We start from the raw sequence: 23,185 nt of genomic DNA on the forward strand, positions 1-23,185 counted from the left end.
AAAAATAAAATAAAAGAAAAAAAAAACTGGCTGGCACAGAGGATATTCCCATGCTGGGAAAATTTTCAATGAGTTCGCATTCAGTTCGTCAGCAGACAGGCTAATACACAGTCGACATTTATTTGTGTGCATATTGATTCATACAATTCACAGTTAAGAAGTCAGAGTTTAGAGTATAAGCGGAGACTGATACACACAAAGCGAGAAAGAGAGCATTGTTCTTCCGCTTCACTATATACTACGAAATTTTTGCGCTCAGCACGACACAGGAGCATTCACACTACACATATCATTGTGATGCTCATCTCATACGCGATTTCTAAATCTCACCTAATATTCTGAGAACGATTCGTTTCTTCACACTGAAAAGAAGCACACATTTGCACTAAATCAGCAAAAAAAAAAATAAAATTGTGGTCGTCAATCGTGAACGGAATATACACTTTTGTTGTTATCGGCGAAAAAGGATCTAGAGATTTATTGGTAGCTTTACGAGCGCGCCGAGAGAAAGAGAAAGAGAAAATTGTATGTAATGTAAATTGGATAAATGCACTTTGGGTGCACTAAATATACGGGGCGGAATAACACAAGGAATTTTCAATCGTGGGAACACACCATTTTCATGACGAACTATAAAAATAAAGCGCCAACATTATTGAGAGAAAATTTAAATTAGCTCTGGCACTGTATGTTTGCAAGGCAAAGCAATTTTCCGCTCATTCAATTTGCGCGCGATTCGGCGGATTTTTCATGCAAAAATCCATTGAGAAAATTCTCGTACACACCCGACGATTGTGGCATACGTATAATTGAGAAAAATTCATACAATTTGCTTATTTTTTTTCTTCTTTCGACGCTCCGCTGAGACGGACAGATAAAAATGCATTGCATAATTTACGCTATATAGCATCGCAACTGAAAGGACACACAAACGAGTGAGTTAACGCATAAGCGAGACGAGTGGTGTATTGGTGATAAAAACAGATGAAAAATGGGAAAACCGTGCTAGACATTTTGAGATGAAATACGTATTCTGTGTTAATGCATAATTCGTGTTTAAAGTAATTAAATCGTACTGTACCAACGATAGATGGCCATTTATCATATACACACAGCATACAATCGAAAATGTGCCTATGTAATATCTTGATGTAATCTAAACGGTTTTGGATTTTCCATTCAGCCACTAATGCTCTTTGTGTATACGTTTCCGTTTAATTTTCGAAATTTCGGTATAGCCGCCCAGAGATAAATGTTAGGATAGGCCACCACATATTTTATTGAATGGAGATACAAATATAAACAACCCCAGCAGATAGTTATCGTGTGTAAATTTGTTTCTCACACAAATGGATGATTTTGAATAGAACACAGCGTACCAACACAAAAGCCCATAGATTTATCGCCTCAATCTTCAAGCCGGGATATTATACTTTCCGTTTCCATTGTCAGTCATCAAATTGCAACGAATTAACGGATTAGCCAAATTAATTTCCATGCAAATTTTACATTTTCGCGGTCCATCTCTATCAAAAAAAAAATTGGCATTGCACACACGTCAACACGTCCACGGGTGTATGTGGTTGTGTGAATGAAAGCGAACGGGAAAATTGAGACGAGAAAAACCGAAAATTGTTGACAAACAGTAGCACTAAACGTTTCACACTGATGAGATCTGAAGCCGAGAAAGCCGTTGAATAATTTACGACGTGTTTAAAATAACACATAACTCAGTGGCTGAGAAAGCTGTAGAACATTTAACCAAGAAAAAAAAATAGAGAACACAAACTACCCAAAAAAATAATATGTGTACATAACCCAAATAATAAAATAAATGACGCATATGCACGGGCCACACATACAAATGTTACACAACTTGAACTCGGCATAGAAAGTTTGACTTGTCGAACAAATTCGAATAACGTGCATCCATTTGAATCAGTGAATTTAAGCAACGAACGTTTTTCATCCAAAATATTCAGCACAACAACGCAGCTTCAAAGATAAATCGACGGTATACAGTGAATTCAAAGGGAAAACAAATACAGGAGATTCACTTTGTTTAGCAACAATATTTCAAAGTTTGTGAACAATAAATCGAGTGGCGAAAAATCGGTTCAACGATAAATCCGGAACAACCAAGTGTTCGCAAAGAGAATCAATTTAACTTGAGTCAAAGCACAGGTAAATTCTCAATAATATTTTGATACGATTTCTACATATGTATGTGATAGAACCTTGTTTTCGGTTTTCGTGGGTTTTTTTTCTCTCCAAGAACATTTGTTACTCATTATTATTTTGACAAACCAGTTATTTGTTAAACTGAAATGTGATTTTAATTAAAGTCTGTCGTGGAAATGCGGTTTAGCAGCTATACACGCATTTCGACGATGGATAATTGGAAATGAAGAAATTGAACTAGAAATAGTAAATTGGTTTGGTTTGACTCTTTCCACTCCACAATAAGTCAAACCAATCAAATGCTCTATCGGTCAATTTCATTTTCAGCTTGAGTGAACTGTAATTTAGAGAGAACAGATACATTGTCAACCTCATGTAACCAATTTCAAAGCTTCTTCATTCCACATATCAATGATACCGACAAACATTTGTTAGCTACACAACAATAGAACGATTGCAACGACTAGATATAGAAATGTTCATTCAGTAGAGATCCTGATATACACAAAGACATACACACACACACACATATATATAAGAAAGCTCCGGAATTTACAGTGTTTTTCTTCTTTTTCTTTCATTTTCCACGATTGGTTGATATCCTTTTTTTTCTTCCAAACGTCGAACATCAAACATCAATGATTCCAGTTATTAAGGTTTTTTTTTTAAAAGAAAACCATGTCGATTTCAAATCTCTAGTCGAGATTGAACAGAACACACACAATCAATTTTCCAATTGAAATGTTGCGAGTTTTGTGCAGTATCGTAAGTGATTCTCTATCGTTCGAAAATAGCGTGAAATTGGCATTTGGAATGAAAACTGCATGCTTAATGAGAAGATGAATCTGATGCTCTATGTTTCTCTTTTTGGGAAAATGATGCTACGTTGACATCATGAAAGATGGCAATAATGAACAGCTCTTGGAAATTATCATATTATACCTACGCTTACGCCATTCAATATAAACGAGGCCAGTGACTTGTGCATTCTCGATATCTCTCACTCTCTCATATTCTGATTCGAATGACAATCATCTGACTCGATTTTTGTTCGTTTCGAATGACGTTCGGAGCACACCCATGTTTTATGTCAAGGATCAAGTCAAAAGCGTCAACGGAGAGAAAGAGAGAGAGAGAGATAGGGAAAAAAGCACTCTCATACCTTCTAGCTGCTTATACTTTGGCCACTTCAGAGAATTTCACTGGATTTTGCTTGATTTCTATTTTTAGAGCATCCAATGTGTTGTTGTTGTTGTTTTTTTTATGTTTCTTCTGTCATTTTGTGTATTCGAGACAACGAATTGGTTGGTGTGTGTGTGTGATAAGATTCTTCCTTGCACTTATTCCTCTTTTTTTCGCGATGAAAACAGCAATATCAATGTTGCTTATTCATGCACATTATATACAGACAACAAATAGAAAAAACATTGAAACCAAACAGCGTTCACAAAAAATGCAACGATTGGAGTGAGAGATAGAGAGAGCGAAAGCGAAAAAGTGGATAGAAAGTGAGCGATGAAAAATGTGACAAAAACAAAAACATATTGAAATGAAAACTGTGACAAAAGGCGGCATACAAATAGCAAACCGAGCCAACATTCGTTACGAGCGAGAGATAGGAAAAATGAGTTCGTGTCAGTTTGTGAGGCCTTTGTTTTTGTAAACTGTTAACGGAAAATGATGGGAAAAGCAAAACAAACAGAAACGAGAGCATCATCAGAGAGCGAGAACGAGAGAATAGGAAATAAAAACAAACACACACACACACACACACACAGTCGCGACTACCGAGGCAGCAGATAGGAAAACATCAAGCTGCCAAAACAATATGACAATTGCGTCGATGTCACACAATATTCATTCATTTTGCCCGCGCCGTATAATGATAATGACACGCTTTTCGCTGTTTTCGCTTGCCAATGAATTTTGATTTTCCATTTCGTTTCATTTTAATTAAAGTCGTAAACTGAATTTCATGTGACATTTTATTTCATGTGGCAAATTCTTTATTTGTCATTGATTTTCTATTTTCTTTCGCACTGAAACACGTTTCAATTTCTGCTCCTGCTACAGCTGCTCCGGGGCTTTTCCTTTTTTTCCGAGAATTAATTTTCGAATTTGTCGCCGTGAAATCAAGAATCGTTGAAGCGGTTTCCCGTCAAAAATTCATTCGAATCAACGTGTTTCGAAGGGAACATATTTGTACGGCAGTTAGAATGTAACGTTTTGCATGACAAATTCCATATCACCCCAAGCATATACAGCTATAACGAACATCCAATTTTAATGGAATATGCCGAGCTCGTGTTTAATGTATGCTAACGAGATGTGACCATTTAGAAAACAACTGGCACTAATCAATTCGTGATTTAAACGATGATTTATTGCTACGATAACCGACAAATGTTCCGGTGCCCATTAATGACGTCCGGAATTTACTACGGAATATTTTGTATTCACTTTCATTCTCTCTCTCGATCTCTATCTATCCATCTCACCTTGTGAGGAATGTGCAACATACCATATCACGGTACACTGTTTGCTAAGCTTAAGGCGACTATAAGCATAATAATAATAAAACATAATAATTTGATATAAATAACGTATTAGTTTTTCGACGTATATATCTATATGGACCTAAGGGACGTGATATTATCTTTGTGGCATCTGCGTTTTAGTTTTTGAGATTGCGCGCTATTGCATATAGGCTGTAAAATCATTCCAAAGTGATTTAAAAAAAATAATTTATTCAATGGGTCGACAAATTCGGTGGCAACAGACTAGATGTTGAATATCTAATATCGACACACCCGAGAAAGAGTCAAAATCACTTGAATTTTTGTCGACGATAAAGGCAAAAGATGACACGAAAATGTTTTGGTATTTAGAGCCAATGCAAACAATAAAAATGTATACCATTTTGACAAACAAGCATGCGAACACTGAACAAATATTCCTTCGTGTTTGGTGGTTCGAAGTTGGATTGGATATTCGGGATAGTTTGAATGAAAAAAAGGATTTTATGGGAATGAACATTTCTTTCTTTCAGCTTATTCAAATTCTTTTTTCTCGGCAACAGTCTCCGAGCTTTGACGGAAACAAATGCCCTCAACATCAAAACTTTAAATATGAAAAGAAAAAAAAAAAGCAGACAACACTGAATGCCTTTAATGCAAAAGGAGAAAATTCGTCAAATTCTCGTTTGCTCACAAGGCGAGCATTACTTTCATACGATATGCAAAGCGCTTCACACTTCTTGGATTAATTCACTTTCCAGCTGCAACTAACGTTAATTCCCTAATCTAATATTAATTAGCTGGAGAAACAATGAAGCTCAGAATTCTGAATGCAAATACGACCAGTCGACGTTATAATTTCATCATTCGCACAAATGAGACGAACGAGAGAGAAAAATTCCATGAAATTTAAATTACACCGAAACAATTTACAAACATGAAAGGTTTGGGTAATGGAGTTGGCAAATTTTATTAAATTCCAAGTTTTCGACGGGTCAAAACCAAAAACTGCTTCAAAAAGATTGTTTTTCTCTCTTTTTAGTGAATTTGAGATCGGAGCGACTTGAAATTGCTGGAATCGGTAATGAATGTTTGTACAGAAATACCAAGAACACGGTACCAGTTATGTTTTCGTCTTCTTTTCTCCCTTATTCTGACATTGATTCAACAAAAACTTTTCCCATATCATCTGGCTGACAGGAAAAGCTCCACTCTCTGCCATCCACGACCCTGTCCTAACATATTTTCACTTACTTCTAATGATATTTCATCGTTCGATTTGCGGTTTTTGCACAACTTTGCTACACTCAATTTTCACAAAGAAATGAAAAAAATGAAGAACAGTTATTGTGCGCCGAAGAAGCGATAAGTACTTTTTCTTCGCTTGTAAATAAGCGCAATTATTCAATGTGAAATGCGGGAAAAGTTTCGGTAGATGAGAGAGAGAGAGAGCTCATATATATTTTCACTTTTTTTCGTGAATCTTTGCAACGATATGATTATTTGAAACATTTTGGTTGGAGTGGGTGAAATGTGTACATTCACAGCTTGTCTGTCAGTTGTCTAATTATCTCATTCATTAACTCGCTAGTGATTGGTATGGATTGTGTGAACATGTTGCAAAATTGTGTTCATGGCCATTGCAAAGAATAATTCAGTATGACATGAACCGATCCGTTAATTGAACATGTCGTTCAAATTTTGTGCGAAACGATGAAAATGAAATTATTCTGTTGAACGATATGCACTTGGGTGTGAACAAGATTTTGCTAACGATTTTATTGCAATCAGTTTGTTTTCGGTTCAACCAAACCATCATGTTAGATTCATTTTATCGAATGGCAACGACGTCACCAGAAATCAAGAAGAAAAAAAAGGGGGTTTCAAACTGTCAAACACCAATACACTTCATTACACCAACAAATTATAACCTTGTCGAAGTTTTTGTTCATGCCCCATCCAACTTTTTTCCCCGTTTTTTACTCGACGAAATGGAGCGATTGGCTTTGGTGAATCGCAATATACATTTCGGCCGTGCTTCAATTGCCATGGAAAACCGGTAGAATTTGAAAATTTTCACTTATATTTTACTTACATTATATCATCAATATATGCATGGGGTCAAATGCGCACTTCAATTCAACGGTTCCGCTTGAAAATCTCATGCGTAAACAATGGCTGCTTCTGTTCTGATTATGCATATATTTCACAGTCGTTTCGAGGGAAATTGAATTAATTTTGAAAACAAAAACATCAACGATGCGTAATCAAAACAAACATACGCACATTTCCATGGTATTTCATAAACGATTTCACCCATAAATCGATACTCATAAATTTGGAAAATTCAATTTGCAGCTTGTATGTATAAGAACATATTTAAAAGATATCGAAATTGTGTATTTTTGTTCGTTTCGCATAGATAAGTTTCCGTGTACGTTCCACAGAAATCAATTTGGTAAAAGGAGAATTCGCATTGAAAATGCGTTTTAATTAGAATTGATTATAAGTGGGTGCAGAATGACGCTCGTTCGTTGGTTCGTTCGTTCGAATGGATTTTCAATTGATTATTATTATTCGAGTGGTGCATGAAACAAGTATTTTCATTATGAAAGCACCATCGCCGTTCGTTCGTTCATATTTCATACGTATCACTTCATCCGTGAATACACTCAAGTAAATGCTCGATTCACAAAAAACCCCATCGGCAACATCGTCGCGTCTCTGTCGAAAAATACACTCAACTCAAGCGATAACCTGAATTAAAAATTAACAAACATATTAAAATTGTCTCAAAACTCGATAATGAACGTTCAAGTCAACCTTCGTCACATGCCGATCAGACAGTCGCTGCCGTTGTTGTTCTTGTTATGATTTCGGTCCGACTGAAAAATTGCAAAACGCTGAACTTATTTCAAAAGAAATAAATGCTGATCGAATATATGCATCGAAACAAAGAAAATCAATTTTTAAACAAGTTTACTGAAGAGAAAATATGAATACGTTGCGTATTTTTTATTATGTGGCATTTTCCAAAGTGACCTGATTCGATAGGTTTTTCATAAACATAATTTTGTTTTCGTCGGGAGAAGAAAGCAAAAAAAAATAGTTCAATCTTTTCTGGTTCACTTGCTGTCTCACTCACAACATTTTCCACCATTTCCATTAATTTCCATGACGGAATTTGCTTTACTCATGTAAATATTTACATTTGAAAAATGGTTCATACAACGAGCGAGCGCATCGCAACGCAGTAAATGTATCCACAAGTTTTAGTGCACACAAAAAAAAAGTCATAAAAAAAACCAAGTAACTACCGTATAGAGAGATATAGTTTGAAAATGGGATTGGCAAACTCCTAGTGTAAAATATGTGCAAGTGAATATTTGAAAGAAAGAAAAAACCAACCGCACCATGCCGACGTTCAAAATTTGCGTAGGTACGCGATGCAAAAGAAGAAAAAAACCGAGACAAAAAAAAAATCGGTAATAATTAAGGCCAATAAAACTGTATTCAGATTGAATTGAATGGAGTAAAATGAAAAATGCAAATCTGATTTAATTCTCATTCCAATGTATTTCATATAGAAAAAACTTCGAAACTATTACAGAAAAATTATGATTGTTTGCGGGCAAAAAAGTGAAACACAAAACAAACAGAGGAATAAAAAAAAAGCGACACAACTGAAGAAGAGTGCACGGAGAAATGTTCGCTGAAACAAAGTCACCAGTTGTGGTTTTTAATGAGTTGCATTTTATGTGACTATCCGGATCGTTGTTTGAATAGGAACCGTGCGTATCGTCTCGAAAAGTAATTACCATTGCCGTTACCATTATTCGATTCGATCGATGTTGCCAATGATTTTTCCTGAGCATACTCTTTTCCACTTGTGCGTCGATTGACGTCGGCTATTGCATTCCGTAGATGCGGCGGTGGCGTTTGCACTTGCTGCTTCTGATACTGTACGAATGCGCTCTCGTTCGATGCCTCGGTATTGCTATCGGGTTGGTATTGTTGTTTGGTGGTTGCATCGAATTTCTTTTTAAAATTGATCGGACGGAAACCGTTTCGATGTGTTGTCAAAACGCGATACGATGTGATTGGTTTTGGTGTTGTGGTGGTGGTCGTTGAGGTTGTTGTTCTCGGAGGGGATGTTGGTATACTTTGTGTCGTACTGAAATCCTCAATTATATCATCGTAGTATTCATATTCGGTGGTGGCCGTTTCCGGTTGTCGATCAGCCGCTGATTTGGACCCCTGACCATTCGCATTATACTGAATGTATTGACCAGATACACCAAAATGGCTAATGCTTATGGTTAGCACCAGGAATGACACAAAAGCTACGTTATTCTGGAAACGAGATATCAAAAAAAAAAGAAACAAACAAATAAGTAAACAAAGCAAATTTTTGTCATTTTCTTCAGCATTAATAATCATGTTTAAGTCTAGTAAGCCACGCAATGTGATGCTGTGTGGATCAATGGCGTATTATGTCATCAACTCCCCATTCAAAAGTTAAATAATTAACTATTCTTATATATATATATATAAAGGCAAAATAGAATAGGAGTTTCGGTCTTGAGTTTGGATTTGAATAGAAACGCAACAGAAACAGGTTATTTCGACACTGAAGCAAAGCAAAACAAAGAGCTCAACTTAATTTATAATCACAGTTAAAATGTTTTAATTGCTTCGATTGATTCTGGTTACGTTGGATTGAATCGTTTCCAATATGCCTATTGCGATGTTAAGCAGGAGGAAAAAAAACCGAAACAAATTTTCTTGAAAGATTGTTAAATAGAAAAAGAAGTCGTTATTTTGATCGAGAATCCATCAGCACAGCAGATTGACTCACTGTGTGTTGATTTCACAAACAAACCGCGCGTTGCTTTCTTGTTGTATGACTCTTTGTATGCAAAGAGTCGACGATAGAGTGAGATTCCATTGAAAATCCGCGGTGATCGATTGGAATCGTGCCCAATATTTTGCGAAACTCTAGGCATTTATCGGTTTAAAAAATCTCTTGTTATTCACTTTAATTAGATGGATTGTGTGCATACAAGCGTCTAAGTGCGATTCCATTTCTAATCGATGTAAATTCACAACCGTTCGGTTGCTGGAGAATTGGTGCAAAGTTGAGCGGAGAAAAAGCGTGTATCGGATCTTAAAATCACTTGAAAAAAACGCGCAAGAGCGTTTGCCATTTAAAAGAAAAATGGTAACATTTTGGAAAGAAAGCAAAACACAACGAATGCTTCGTGAATTGGCTCAATTATAGCGAAACTATGTGAATAATATGTGAACAATAAATTTAAAGGCTATTCATTTTATTTTATCACATTTACGGTGCAGAGCGCGAAAAAAATTTCGGAATATTTTAAAATTTTCATTTGGGATCGTGAAAACAGAATAGGACGAGAAATTTTTGTGCTAAAGCATCAAATTAATTTACCATTTTTTCTCTCGTTGTTGTTCTTTTCCTCCTCTCACTCACTTCTGTTGTTCTTCACAGCAGTTGTTTGTATTTATTTTTAATTTCTCTTCGCTCAGGCTGATTACAATTTTGTTATAACAAAGTTGTTTGGCTTGGCAGAAGCGCTCGTGTTTTCATTCACTTTAATCTCAAACTAATTTATTTGAATACACACACGAATATATTGTCTATATATTTCATTTAATTGTTCATAAATAACGTTTCGTTCGCGGTTCGGTTCTTAAAGTTGCGCAACAATTGCACTGCATACCAAGTCGTTCACAGGGCTCTTTCGTTTGCGTAGTTTTTTGTTTTCTTTCGCTAAACTTTTCTACGCTCTATTAGTTCAATTTTAATGAAAATTTATGTAAAGTAAATCCCAATTGTAATCTTTGTGTTTGTTTTAACTGCTTTAACGAAAATCGTTCACTCTCACTCATTCACTCACTCAAGAATCTGCTTCTTATATGGGGAACTTTACGAAACACTCAAATAAATGACATATTGTCTGCTCGAGCATAGAATAGCACCCGGAGCATTTCACCTTCAGATCGAAACTGAACAATATCCAAACCGTATGCGCGCTTCACTGAAAAGAAGCAAACAACAGAAAAATAAACGTGTTTCTACTTCACTAAATAATCTTGTGCGTAATTCACAGAAGATTGTTTTTTTCGCCGTTTATTGTGGGATACCCAGCAACATACGATGTCTATATCCACAACGAAGAAGGCAACGATGGCTACGATGTTGTGTGCTTTGTTGTTTATTTTTGGATAATTCTTTTTCCTGATCTTCTTGTCAAGATTGTCTCATTTCGTTTTCGGTATCCTTCAGATCCAAGTTCCTTTTATTCTCGCTTATTCTTGCCTCCAGTATCCCAAACCGTTTTTCGATAACAATCGCATGTTAAACACTCACTTTCGATTTCAGGTAAATACGATCTTTAATTTTTTTTTTTATCGTTTGTATGCTCATATACACAGTTCTTATTTTTTTTCCATTCGCGAGATGCTTATGTGCTCACCACTTGATGTGTTTCTTTTTTATTGGGTCGTGGTACTTAACAGATGTTGAGCGATTTTTGTTGAGCAACCTTTTGTTTCGTTTGCTATCCCTGCGATGACTGTCAATTCGAACACTTGTACTGCTCCGTTTGCGCGTTAACAAATGACTTGTTTATACGTTTATTTTTTTTTCTCGCAACTATCTTGTTGCCGCCGCCATCAGTAGTAGTACCTGCAAGTGGAGAGAAGAAGCAAAAAAAAATGTGTATCAAAGAAAACGAAAAGTTGAAACATTAAATTGAATGTGCGATTCGCGACTGCTACAGGGTGCCACTTGACGTTGTGAATGATGAAGGTTCCACTCGAAACCAAAAGAACAACACACATGGTGTCTACCTTTTTTTTCTGCCATATTCGCCCCCGAAACTGACACAGTACATATTTATAATTTTGCGGATGGCATGACATGCCATCATGTCACAGTGCATTGATGCAGAAACACTCTGTCATTTGTGAAATGGATCAAAAGACAAATGAAAATGAAGCGAAAAATAAGAGTCAACTTTTGGTGTGCGTGTATTGAATGCCGTTTTACTCTAGATTTAAATTACATGTGCGCTCAGCTTCGGTATGTGTGTTGGCGGGCAATGCACATACCATGTGCATGTGTCAGTATGTGAGTGTGTGAAAGAGATTATTTATTTGAAGTCAAGAGAATGCGAAACGATCAAATGCGCGCACCTTAATATTATTTCACTTTTATTTGTCTTTTATGTTTTCCATCGTGAAGCACGTCGAATGCACAACAATGAATATGAATAATAAACATCGCAAATTCACAGCGCATTCGCACCCAACAGTAACCATTCACCATTTCTTTTTTTTCTTTCGAACTTTTCTTTCGCTTGAAATTGCACGATTCCGTTTTTCCATCGCGTGTGCAACCAACAACGTTTGGTGCAAGTGAATGAGGTAATTTGATAACAATTTTTTTGATACACACACACACATATTATTTACATTCACAGTCGTAGTACAATGCAGAGCAGAGTACTGAGACACTTTTTGTCTGCAATTTTACGAGATCAAAAATATTTTAGTCATTTATTACGTACAACCGTAGATTGACGAGAAATGGTGACTTATTTATACGAAAACAACATTCGACAATTCCAGACGACAATTTGGTCCATTCGGTACAAGCGAGCAACAAGACGTAGTATAATAAAGTGTGTTGTCGATGTTTCGATTGAATTGCAGCCTGAAGAATGAGCTCATTCAATGTGTATTTTATCACTTTTAAACAAGCCACCGTTGCCCTAGCTGTTGTATATTATGCATGTAAATGAGAAAACTGGTTGAGATTTACGGGCGATTTCAATGTGTTTGGCTGTTTTACTCGTTTTTTTTGGTTACGATCTATGCTTTATCGACCGGCAATTATATGGTTCATGTGAAAATTTGTTTTATTTCGCGCGTAAAAACGCGCATACCAAAATGTAATTACATTGCATTGGCTCAGGTGTGGCCTTGTACATTTATGCGATACTGTCTCTTCAGACATGCAGCAATAAACGCACAAATGCCCATAAATAATGGCGAGAGAAAAAAAACATTGTCTGCTTAAATAAAAACTGACAATTGGTTACTGCCCATTTTTCAGCTCAATATTCTCTCCAAACAGAAGGTTCTTTTTTCATCTCACTGTTGATCGCTGCTTAAAGGATGATTGCTGCTCATTTCAATGTCCATTTTGATGGGCTTGTTGATTTTTTTCCCTCTTGTAATTCCTTTTATCTATTTATGCACTTGCCGCAAGCCGCAGCTTGCCGTAATATGATATTCTTTACACAAAAATCTCATCACCAATCTGTTAAAAAAAAATTACGAAAAAAACGGCGAACAATTAAAATTGATACACCATCTCGATGCCATTATTGGCGGTGGTGCGCTTGAAAATTCCGAAGAAGTGAATACAAATCGAATCGGTTCCGTATTGTTGTTGTTTTTTTTCCTCTTCTTTTCAAAGCCATGGCAAAGTCAATAACAGTCGTTGTAGTTCAACATCACCATTGACATCGACATCAATTACATGGAAAATGGAGGAATTTCCGAGAATCGACGAAAGAGAAAATTGATAATTATTATGTGCCTTATCGTTGTGGTGCATCGCATGGCATCAAAGTTCAGCCAATCTATTTATTGCTTTCGATGGGCCAGCACAATTTTATTTTTTCGTCTGTTTGTTTTGTTGCTATTTTGACCCATACCGACCCGATTATGTGTGTGTGTGTATGTGCCATGTGCGATCGATTAAATGATAAATTGAAACTTGAGTAATAATGAGTTTGGAGTCAATTGCACGCACTTTAATGTTTAAACACAACCTATTCAGCCGCAATCAAGTGCAACAGCAAAATAAAGTTAAACCTAAAAACCCAATCAAATTATAAATTACACCCATTATCATCACCATCATCCCGGTGGACGTGCAAACGTCACAGCAAGAAAAAACCGATTGCCATTATGCAAACATGAGGAACTCTATTTTTGTTTTCGAATGAAATTTTCAATATGCATTTACTGGAAATGCGCTTTAATAACAGCTCTGTGAAGCATGTTTGGCTGTGTGCTTAATGTACTCAACAGTCATATAAGCCTTTGTAAAAAAATGTAAATACCTCTAAATTAACATTGTACCCATTCATTTGGGATGAATTCCATTCAAATTCAGTTTGACCTTGCAATTCGGAACCGATTCCATCAGAATTTGCCACAGCATTTTGGGATGCAATCGAATTCGACGTATGTATCGCGCACGTATGTGTGTGTTTGTGTTTTTTTCACTCTCTCACCAGTTGATGGGAGACAATACTATTCAAGCAATATTATTCTGCACAAATGAATAGCAATTTCGAGAATGGATTGATGGGTGCGCGTGCGGGTGGGTGGTTAGCTGTACCGCTTTCGCGGATTTCGGTTTTTTGACTTGTCAGCAATGCTGAAACCACTCATCGGCATTCATCGAGCAATTTTGGATTAAATTGATTTTCGCCGCTCTCATGCACATGGGAAATTGATAAAAGCTCACGATAATGCATCGTATAAAATTTGACGCATGTGAAACAGATTTTACTACACCAAATTTTTCACTCGCAAAACAAAAATACACACACACTATTCCTACATTATTTTCTACGTACTCATTTAGGCCTTTTCTCTATTTTAAATATAAGCTCGTTAGCTTTGGAATAAGGTGAATTGAATAGCTAATTACGATATGTGAGGCAAGAGAGATAGAGAAAAAGAAATTTCGCGAAGCCCACTGCGTATACATATGTGAAAAGCACGTACAAACCGTCGAAGGCAAATGTGATTGATCAACAAAACAAACAAGCGAATGAACGAACGAACGAAAAAAGTGGTTGGTTACTTATTCAAAAAGCAGTGCGTGCATTCATACAATCCGTTTTTTTTTCGAAGCTGATTCATCATCACTTCTGCATTTGCAAATTAAAACAAAATTGATGCAAATGCAAATGGAAATACATGAAAATTAAAATGAAAACTGCAGATGAGCCTCGTTTACACTGGATCGGTAATGAAGCAATAGCATAAAGATGATTGGCGTAGGATTTTACTTAATGAAATATACACATTCAAACGCGCTTGGATAGTCTTGGGATTGAGTAATTTTCAAAGCTATTCACTTTCCCTGGCCTTAGATGCCAGTGTGAATCATATGCTTACCTTTGCCTCGAATACACACATGCTTTTTTTTTGTATTCGACACAGTGGATCAACAGTGACTGCACCCAGCAGAGTCAAGATATTTTCGAGTCTATTGTTAATAAAGAACGTATAATCCATAAACTGCACAGCAAATACACATTAACCCGTGTGGATGATGCTGAGGTTCACAGCTGCAACGGTTCATTATCATTTTCATTCGCATTCAAATCATGTACGTGGTTATTATTATCTCACAAGAAGCAATTTCGTATTGTGTTTAAACGCAAAAAATCCGAAATATGAAACCAGGTGAAAGAAAAACGCGGCTGCACAAATTGAATACTGTATATAGTGTGCTCTCTACCCACCGAAAAAAAGCACACACACACACACACACACACAGACCGAATATATATGCCAACTGATTTGCTAACCTTTGTTTAATAATTCTAGACAGCGACAGAGCGCATACATTCACATTTAATGTCTCATTCACTCACTCGTTCGTTAGCTCTTTTTTTCCTCTTCTTCTTTTACTCGCATGCGAGCAGTCAGTTAACTTTTTTTTTCTACTCTCTACCTACTTTATCACGGTAAATATTTCGTCGACGTGCCGTATTCAGAGAGAGAGAAACAAGACCGCAGAGCTTCGCTTCGCTCCGCTCTCCGTTCTTGAGTTTTTAGTTACTTAATCTATTTTGTTGTTTCACAACAAACTATTTTTTGGCGCACTACATGAAATGTATTTCATCGGAGTAACTTTGATGTAATATATTTATTTGCAAAATGAATTACAAGATCTTGGTTTTATTTCTTTTTTCTTCAAATATACTGCCTTTGGTTTAAATTAAATAAAAAATATGAGCATAGAATTCAAATTCACCATAATTTGTTTCAGTTTACTCAAAAAGTATTAAGACAAAAAGAAAAGAGCAGATAAGTAGCTCTACATTTCATGTAGTGCTAAAAATGTATGCGATGGCAAAAGTTCCATTGAAAGAAAAGGTCGAAGGGAAAAATGTTATTTCACGTTAAATGCCGATAAAAGCCGCTTATTGGAAACGCATAAAAGCGCAAAATGCCCATAAAATATAAATATCATTTTATTCTGGCCGTGATGATTCATGGTCGTTGATAGTAATAATGCGCAGCGTGCAGAGTAACAGCGACATCAATGGCACCAACATCGACCATAAAATATGCGATATTGGTGGAAGTTAAGATAAAATTGATATATGAACAATTTCACTTGAATCGGAAACGAGATCATCCGGAAATAATCGCCTTGAATGGCGTGACTCGCATCTTCTCATCATCTCATCTAAATACGTTGATAATACACGATGCATACAGCCCGCTTTCAGCTCACGATTAACTCCATCAATTTAATTGTACGCCAATGATTAACTCATTTTAACATCCTGAACTTCAGACGGTATCGATTGCGATAGGCATTCTAGCTAGAACCCACTGTTGTGGGAAAATTAATCCTTCACACACTAATTAGCAAATACTGTCGAATTATCTTCGCCAAACTTATGTAAATTATCGCTTAAGTTTTCAACATTTGAATGTAAACTGACACCTAAACCGACAACGCTCAAGACACATGCTCACTCAATGCTGCGATGTTCATACGGAGTGTCTGTTATTCGGTTATTATAAAGCAATTTCATAGACAATGCGGATCAATTTGAATTTGAATTCATTATAAGTAATCATTTAATTTATGGGCGATAAATGAATTTCGAGAGGCAAGCAACCGTATATTAATGGATTTATGGAACGTCGATGATATTTTCTCGCTTCCAACAGGCAGAAACGACGGTGTCAGACAGCGGCCTCCTGAGAAGCGGTTATCGATTTTCATACATTGGCATTATCTCAGCACATTCAATTGCTTAAGCCCAAACAAAACCCATTCTTTACAGAAGACTATCGGCATTTTATTTTCCTGTGTTATTTTCCACATTCTTTTCTATTCACAAGACAAATATAAACATACAAATAAAAGTAATAAGTGTGCGTGTGCAAAGCAAATATCGAATGTTCGTGGTGACGTAGAAGTAAAGTAAATTCAATTTTATTTATTGAATTTTCCAAAAGCAGCGTTTCATCCATCCGAACGGCCCGTAACCCCGAATTGTTTGTCGAACGGATGGATATTGCCATTTTCATCCATTTTCCATTTCCGATCGCTTTTTCACCGTCAAAGCTTACACTTGACTTTTTCAACAATTCATTAAGCTTCTTTTTCCGTTCTGTACACGGATTTCATATATCGGTTGTTTGCCACTTGGTTGATAGCATTGACGCCACATTATGCTATCTGCCATCGAATATTATTTCCATTTTGATTGTTGCAGTGATAATTCAATGGTTTTGCGCCGCAGCAACCGTGCAAATGATTTCGTTAACGTGTTAAACGTTTATTGCACAACCATTTTTCGGTTCTTATCTTTTCGCGGTATAAATGGCGCTACTTGATGAGCACACAATTTCATTGGACGTTCACGTTCAGTTGAGCACAAGTAGAAAGCACCCTCATTAAAGGCGATGTGCTTTTCTTCGTTGTGCTCGTTGACACATTTTGGCACAATATTCCTATTTTTAATTTTTTTTTCTCGCCTCATTCTCTTTGGGTGCTGCTTTCAATGTTAACCCTCAACTGCATAAGCCCGCCTTTTGGCGGGCATCATTTAAACACCTGTATAATGTGAATCGTACGGCGGATGACATTGCTTCATGGGGAATTTTTATTTGTCAATGTTTTTTCTTTATTTTTGTCTTTGGAGTCATTTGTCTATGTCGTACGATTGGTGAATTATAAACAAAAATGTGCACGAAAACGAAAATTTGACAAAATAAATTATTCGGTTTCCAAATTAGACATATTTTTGACACTTTTAAACAGTGGATTTCATTGTTCTCTGACTTATTTCTATCGCATTTCCTGACTAAACCATGGGAAATCTAGGATTATGAATATTTTTTTCGTTATCTATGGCCAAAAATCAACCAAATACCAGTACTCCCAGTCCTAGGAAAAATTCATGCAGTTGAGGGTTAATGCTGCTACTGTTGTTGTTGTTGTTGTTGTTGTTGTTGTTTTTGCTGCTGTTGACAGGCTGCCGATCGAATGACATTCCGATGCGTATTTAAATGCGAAAAGAGCACGAATAAGCCACAAACCCTGGCAATGACTTGTGCGAAATGTGTGCCCAAGCATTTTGCATCTGCCATTAATATATATTACGAACGTTGCCTTGCTATTGAATTTTAACAATGACATCTCATTTGTCACAGCACAGGCAGTCCGCATTGACACTTCAAGAGATCACACACACACACACACTTATACATATACCCATCCCAAGGTTCTGGCCCATTACGACGGAACTAACGAAAATGCTCAAAATTTGCCCGTCTAATGAAAACTTCTTTTTTTCGGTTCACAGTCCTTCTCTTTGGTCTCCATGCGAATGAAACGACCATAATTTCGACAAAACCTTTGCCGATATTGCTCAGAGTTGCTGCGAGAGAACATTACCCAAGCAAGAGTGTAAATATGGTGAAGGGAATGTGTTGCTATAATTATCCAATAAAATTCACTCGACAGAGACGAACCAATCGCAGTCGCTTTGTTGACGGTTACACAATCTTACTTATACATAATGTCGGCCATTCTCATCTTAATCGTCTCGTTGCTTTTTATTCTTCTCCAATCGATGATTCATGGTTGTGGCTTGTTTTTCTGTCGTCTCACGCTTTGTCACCATCGAAATTCATCACACAAAATTTATGTCGATAAGCCCTTATCTCTTTATTACAAGACACCAAAAAAAAACAAACACAGCAACAGCATCCGCAACAACAACGTCTCGAAGGTTTTATTGTGTTAGCGCAAATGCGAAAAATATCATGTCCCAGCGCTGAGTAATAAAATATGATGAAAAATTGTGGCTTTTTGCTCAACGTTTAAATACATCATAAATCCTTGTCATAGTTTCCAGTTAGAGAGAAGAAATCATTCGAAAGAAAATATTTCTGTCATTTTTTGTTGCTGTTGCGCGTGGAAAAACCGAGAGAAATAGAAAGAGAAGAAATATGTAATTGTAATGCGTTGTAATACGTTCTCATGCTCAAGCTCATTCGTCTCGAAATGTTCTTTTCTTCGTTCGCTTTCTTCTTCGTCTTCGTCAATTGCACCCAAGCGGGTGTATGAACTTAAAATGATTTTCGAATTGATACCATCTCTTGACAACGGTTGGTTTTGCGCAAACTTTCAATCGTGATAGCGTCATTAGTCGTGCATGAATTCAAAGCATTCTTCAAATACCAAACTCAGAATTTCTTGTGATAGCCAGTGTGAGGACACACACAGACAGAGAAAAAGATAGAGAAATTAATTCGTTCATTGAATGAGCGCACAACAAATTTTTAGTGGAATATACTACTGAAACGATAATGGACATTCTAGGGTATTTCTCTGTGCGAAATGGTAGATAAAACGCAGGCCAATGCCATTTTCAGTGGGATCGAAAACGATAATAATTTCCGACATTCATTACTCGTAAAATCGAAAATATACAAAAGCGCCTGCTGAAAGTCATACCAAGCAGAAAAAAAGAAGAAGAGAAACCAAGAGTGAATGAGAGAGGGAGAGCAAACAGCACGCATCGAATGCATTTACATAAGGAATAATACACACAAAAGAAGGCTATTTTCATTTTTCGTTTTCGGTCCGCTTTCCAGCCATGCCAATTATAATGGTTTCCATTTTATACATATATATATATATATGCTGCCCGGTCGTCTTCGTCGTCGTCCTTGCCGATGCTCTCAACCATCGCCCGATTTTATTCAGTCATTTCATTTTAAATGGTTTTTTTCTTCTGTGTTTGATCATCGCTTTTTTTCACTTCTTTGTACTGGAAGCAAAAAGCTTAACGCTGTGCGTTGTAACGTTTGGGTTTTCGGTGTATTCTCAAATCTGGCGAATTTTGCAGGCGCTGCACGATTGCTGTTGTTTGTAATGTCGTAAAGAACTTGCTAAGGAAAAACAAGTTATCGAACGATAAAAAGATCTCTTTTTTTCTCCCTCCCTTTTTCTCTCGGTTACAAGCATTATTCTATGAAAATGACTTTGGTTCGACACTTTTCGGACAACATATAGGATGAACATGCGGAATAGTTGTCCACTATCGTTGCCATTTTTCATTATTTCAGTCACCCAGCATTTTTTGTTGTTCATGTTCACCTCTCTGCTTTTACATGTGATGGCAAAAATAACGAACACAAACACACAGAGTACTTATATTCCATAGGGCTGACTGTATTCGGTGCAGGATAGTTATATAGTTGTCGACGGGACGAGATTGTTGGAAAAGGTAGCAAAGTGAGTTGAGGTTCTCTCTTTTATTCTTGCTTCATATCTACTGACGTCATATTTGTACGATTTGGTCGACATGACGAAGTGAATCAGCGTATTGCTGCAGGTATGATGATAATTCCATGTCGGATCATACGAAAGCTCGAAAACGAAAGGATGTGGATGTCTTCAACTGCTCCTGTACAAGCAATATATGTGTAATACACATTGTGTATGCACTGCTGGTGCTATTGTCACAAATCAAATGTACATAAGACGTGCAGAACACACGTAATTGTTGTTTGAGGAAGAAAAAAAAATGAGAAGCACACATACGTGAACAGGAAGCGATATAAGAAAGCTACTAGTGTTCAGTAAAGCTGCTCAGCTTCGGAAGGAATTGAGCACTGAGATTGGTGCAAAAACCAAGCAGCAGCAGCAGGAATATAATCAAAAGCTACCGTTACCATTCAACACTCGTTCCGAACCTGCCTTTTCTATGACGGAACATCCATTCCGTGTCTGCATATGACTCAGTGGTTGAGAGCATTTATCTACGGCACAGTTCGTTAATTGTTGATTTTCGTGTTCGCTTTTCTTCCACAAAAATATCCATATATTCCATACAGCTCGAGCCATCGTCTCTATTTTATATGACACACTCAATTCAATGCATGCTGCATTATTGCCATTTTTCATCGGCTAATGTGCTTCGTTACTTCTTACATTCTATCTCTGTGTGCTTTTTTTTCTCTTCTCCTTTGTACGTCGTACCGTCGTGCAAAAATGGTTCGTTACTTGAGCGTAGATAAAACGTAGCCACTTTCCGTAGTCGGTGTGCCGTGTCAGTCGATTTCGGAAACAAAGGATTTGTTTGCATTCAAACTCTGGAAACTCATTTTCAGAACAACAACAACAACACCAACAAAAACCACACAATTGCAAAGCTGATTAACGGAAAATGCTTTTCCCTTCGATTTCCTTAATTTCTCGTGTTTCTCTTTTGTCCAGATTTTTATCGCTCCATTTTTTATTTGCCACAATGAACATACATACATATATGTATCACATCACATTTCAGCTGAACATAAAAATGCAGCGCTTTTATGAATTATAGTGTTCGCCACCCACTACAAAAAATGAACCGTCTGAAATTTAAGCAAAAATTCCATAATTTTCAATACAATGTAACCATTTTTGTTCAGTTCACTCTTCGTAGTCGATTGGTTTTATGGCATTTTTCAATGCTGAACCAAGTCCGTAGAACGATGAAAAGGGTGCGAAACACAAAGTAAATCCGTTGTTGGTACCACCTTTGGCTCCGGTTATTCATGTGTAATCGAATTGCAAACGGGGGAAAATCCAGTTTAAGTGCTGAAAACTTTTATGATTACAAAATTTTTCTGAACAACAAATGCAGCACACACCACGATAACCGCCATAATTTTCTTTATTTATGGTGATTGTTTGTGCTATTTTGCCATCGACCAGATCATAAACTGATACAGTTAATGAGGCAATGCAATGCAAACCAACCGACTTGGGTCGACTGTATTTTTGGGTCAATGCAAACGAGAGAAAAAAAACTGAAACATAGTGGCAAAATCGGATGAAATCCATAAATAATCAAAATCCAATTTGTTACACGTCGATTTCTGTAGCAACAGCATACACAACGAATGGAAAATGGACTCGACCTGATTCGTCCATTTTTCCATCTTTAAAAAAATATATACTAAAATCATCGTCAAACAAGTGAGTAAACCTTTTTTTCTCGGCTCTGATATTGTTGTTTCCTCTATCGAGCGACAACATTGTTGTTGCATGCACAATTTGCTGGTGTTGCGGATGGGCGAAAAATCAACCATCATTTATGGAATGGTGTTTTATGGAACGGCTGTGACATGGGTTTTATTGTGTATTGCGTATGCCTCCTTTTTGTTTTCCATCGGGTGTATAAAATATATGACAAAAACATTTATCAGTCTCACATCGTCATTCGTCACCAGCAGTCACATCCGAGCGTATACAGCGAGATAGAAAAGGAGAGAGTGAAAGATATATAGTACTATATATGCATACAGTGCGCACTCGATGTGAATATATACGTAAATGTGCGAATAAATAAGTGTGAGAGTGCAAAATATGCTTGAGTCGAGGCGAGTTGAGTTGTGTCGAGCATTTTCATTTCATTTTCAGTGCTTAGATCTGGCACACTAACCATGGCACTTTTGTTGAAATCTGCACACGTAATAATGGCTGTATTTTGAGTACCATTTGGTGTACTCTCTATCTTCTACTCTCGTTGCTGTGTTTCGTAGCGTTTTCCCTTCAAACAGTGCAGAATTAGATATAGATATGCTCAATCGGAACCACATCGAGTGGAATCATCGTAGCGAGAGCTGGGTAATTAGAACAGGAAAATAACAAAAAAGCGAAAAATAAATTTTCAAACATTTTCATCGGAATTCGAATTGTCGAGCGTGAAGCTCAAGGCTTGCAATTTGAATATACCAAACACACACACACACACCCATTCAACCCCATGGTCGATGGTAAAATAACATTGGTAGTAATGCATGGAACAGTGATTGGCGGAAGAAGACGAAGACGAAAAAAAAAACACAACACACAAAAACTAAACTAATATCGAAGATGATAAAGGAGCTGCAGATGTGTGAGATGATATGATGAAAATAAAATTGATGGCATTCGGGCGTTGAGCGATAAATTTGCCATCCATTCGAATATATGCTCTCGCGATAAAAGTGAAAAAAGAGTAGAGAAAATGGAAAAAAGGAAATGTGTTTCAATGCAAAAGAGCGAACAATGCGACGAGTAATACGAGAAAAGTATGGCGATGTGTGATACAAATAATATCATTTTTTCACAAATTGAATGA

The 23,185-nt window shown here is 36.8% G+C and overlaps 2 protein-coding genes across 2 annotated transcripts in view; one reads left to right on the forward strand and one right to left on the reverse strand.

The window, feature by feature from the left end:
- Positions 1–65: 65 nt before the first annotated feature.
- The window catches only part of LOC129564702 (voltage-gated potassium channel subunit beta-2-like), a 43,759-nt gene continuing 20,639 nt past the window's right edge, over positions 66–23,185 (forward strand). The window contains exon 1 of the mRNA XM_055438872.1: positions 66–2,184. The gene's annotated coding sequence lies outside the window, so the exon portion shown is untranslated. The remainder of the gene's footprint in view (positions 2,185–23,185) is intronic.
- On the reverse strand, positions 8,254–12,456 carry LOC129564719 (uncharacterized protein DDB_G0290587-like). Its single transcript, XM_055438889.1, has 3 exons — positions 12,296–12,456; positions 10,153–11,412; positions 8,254–9,050 (listed from the first exon to the last, which is right to left on the reverse strand). The coding sequence occupies exons 2-3, from the start codon at positions 10,153–10,155 to the stop codon at positions 8,460–8,462; spliced, it is 594 nt and encodes a 197-aa protein (XP_055294864.1). The 5' UTR covers positions 10,156–11,412; positions 12,296–12,456; the 3' UTR covers positions 8,254–8,459.

This window comes from Sitodiplosis mosellana, unplaced genomic scaffold (assembly GCF_009176505.1).
Source record: "Sitodiplosis mosellana isolate CC-2019 unplaced genomic scaffold, AAFC_SMos_1.0 Smas_scaffold_1, whole genome shotgun sequence".
Taxonomy (NCBI): Eukaryota; Metazoa; Arthropoda; class Insecta; order Diptera; family Cecidomyiidae; genus Sitodiplosis; species Sitodiplosis mosellana.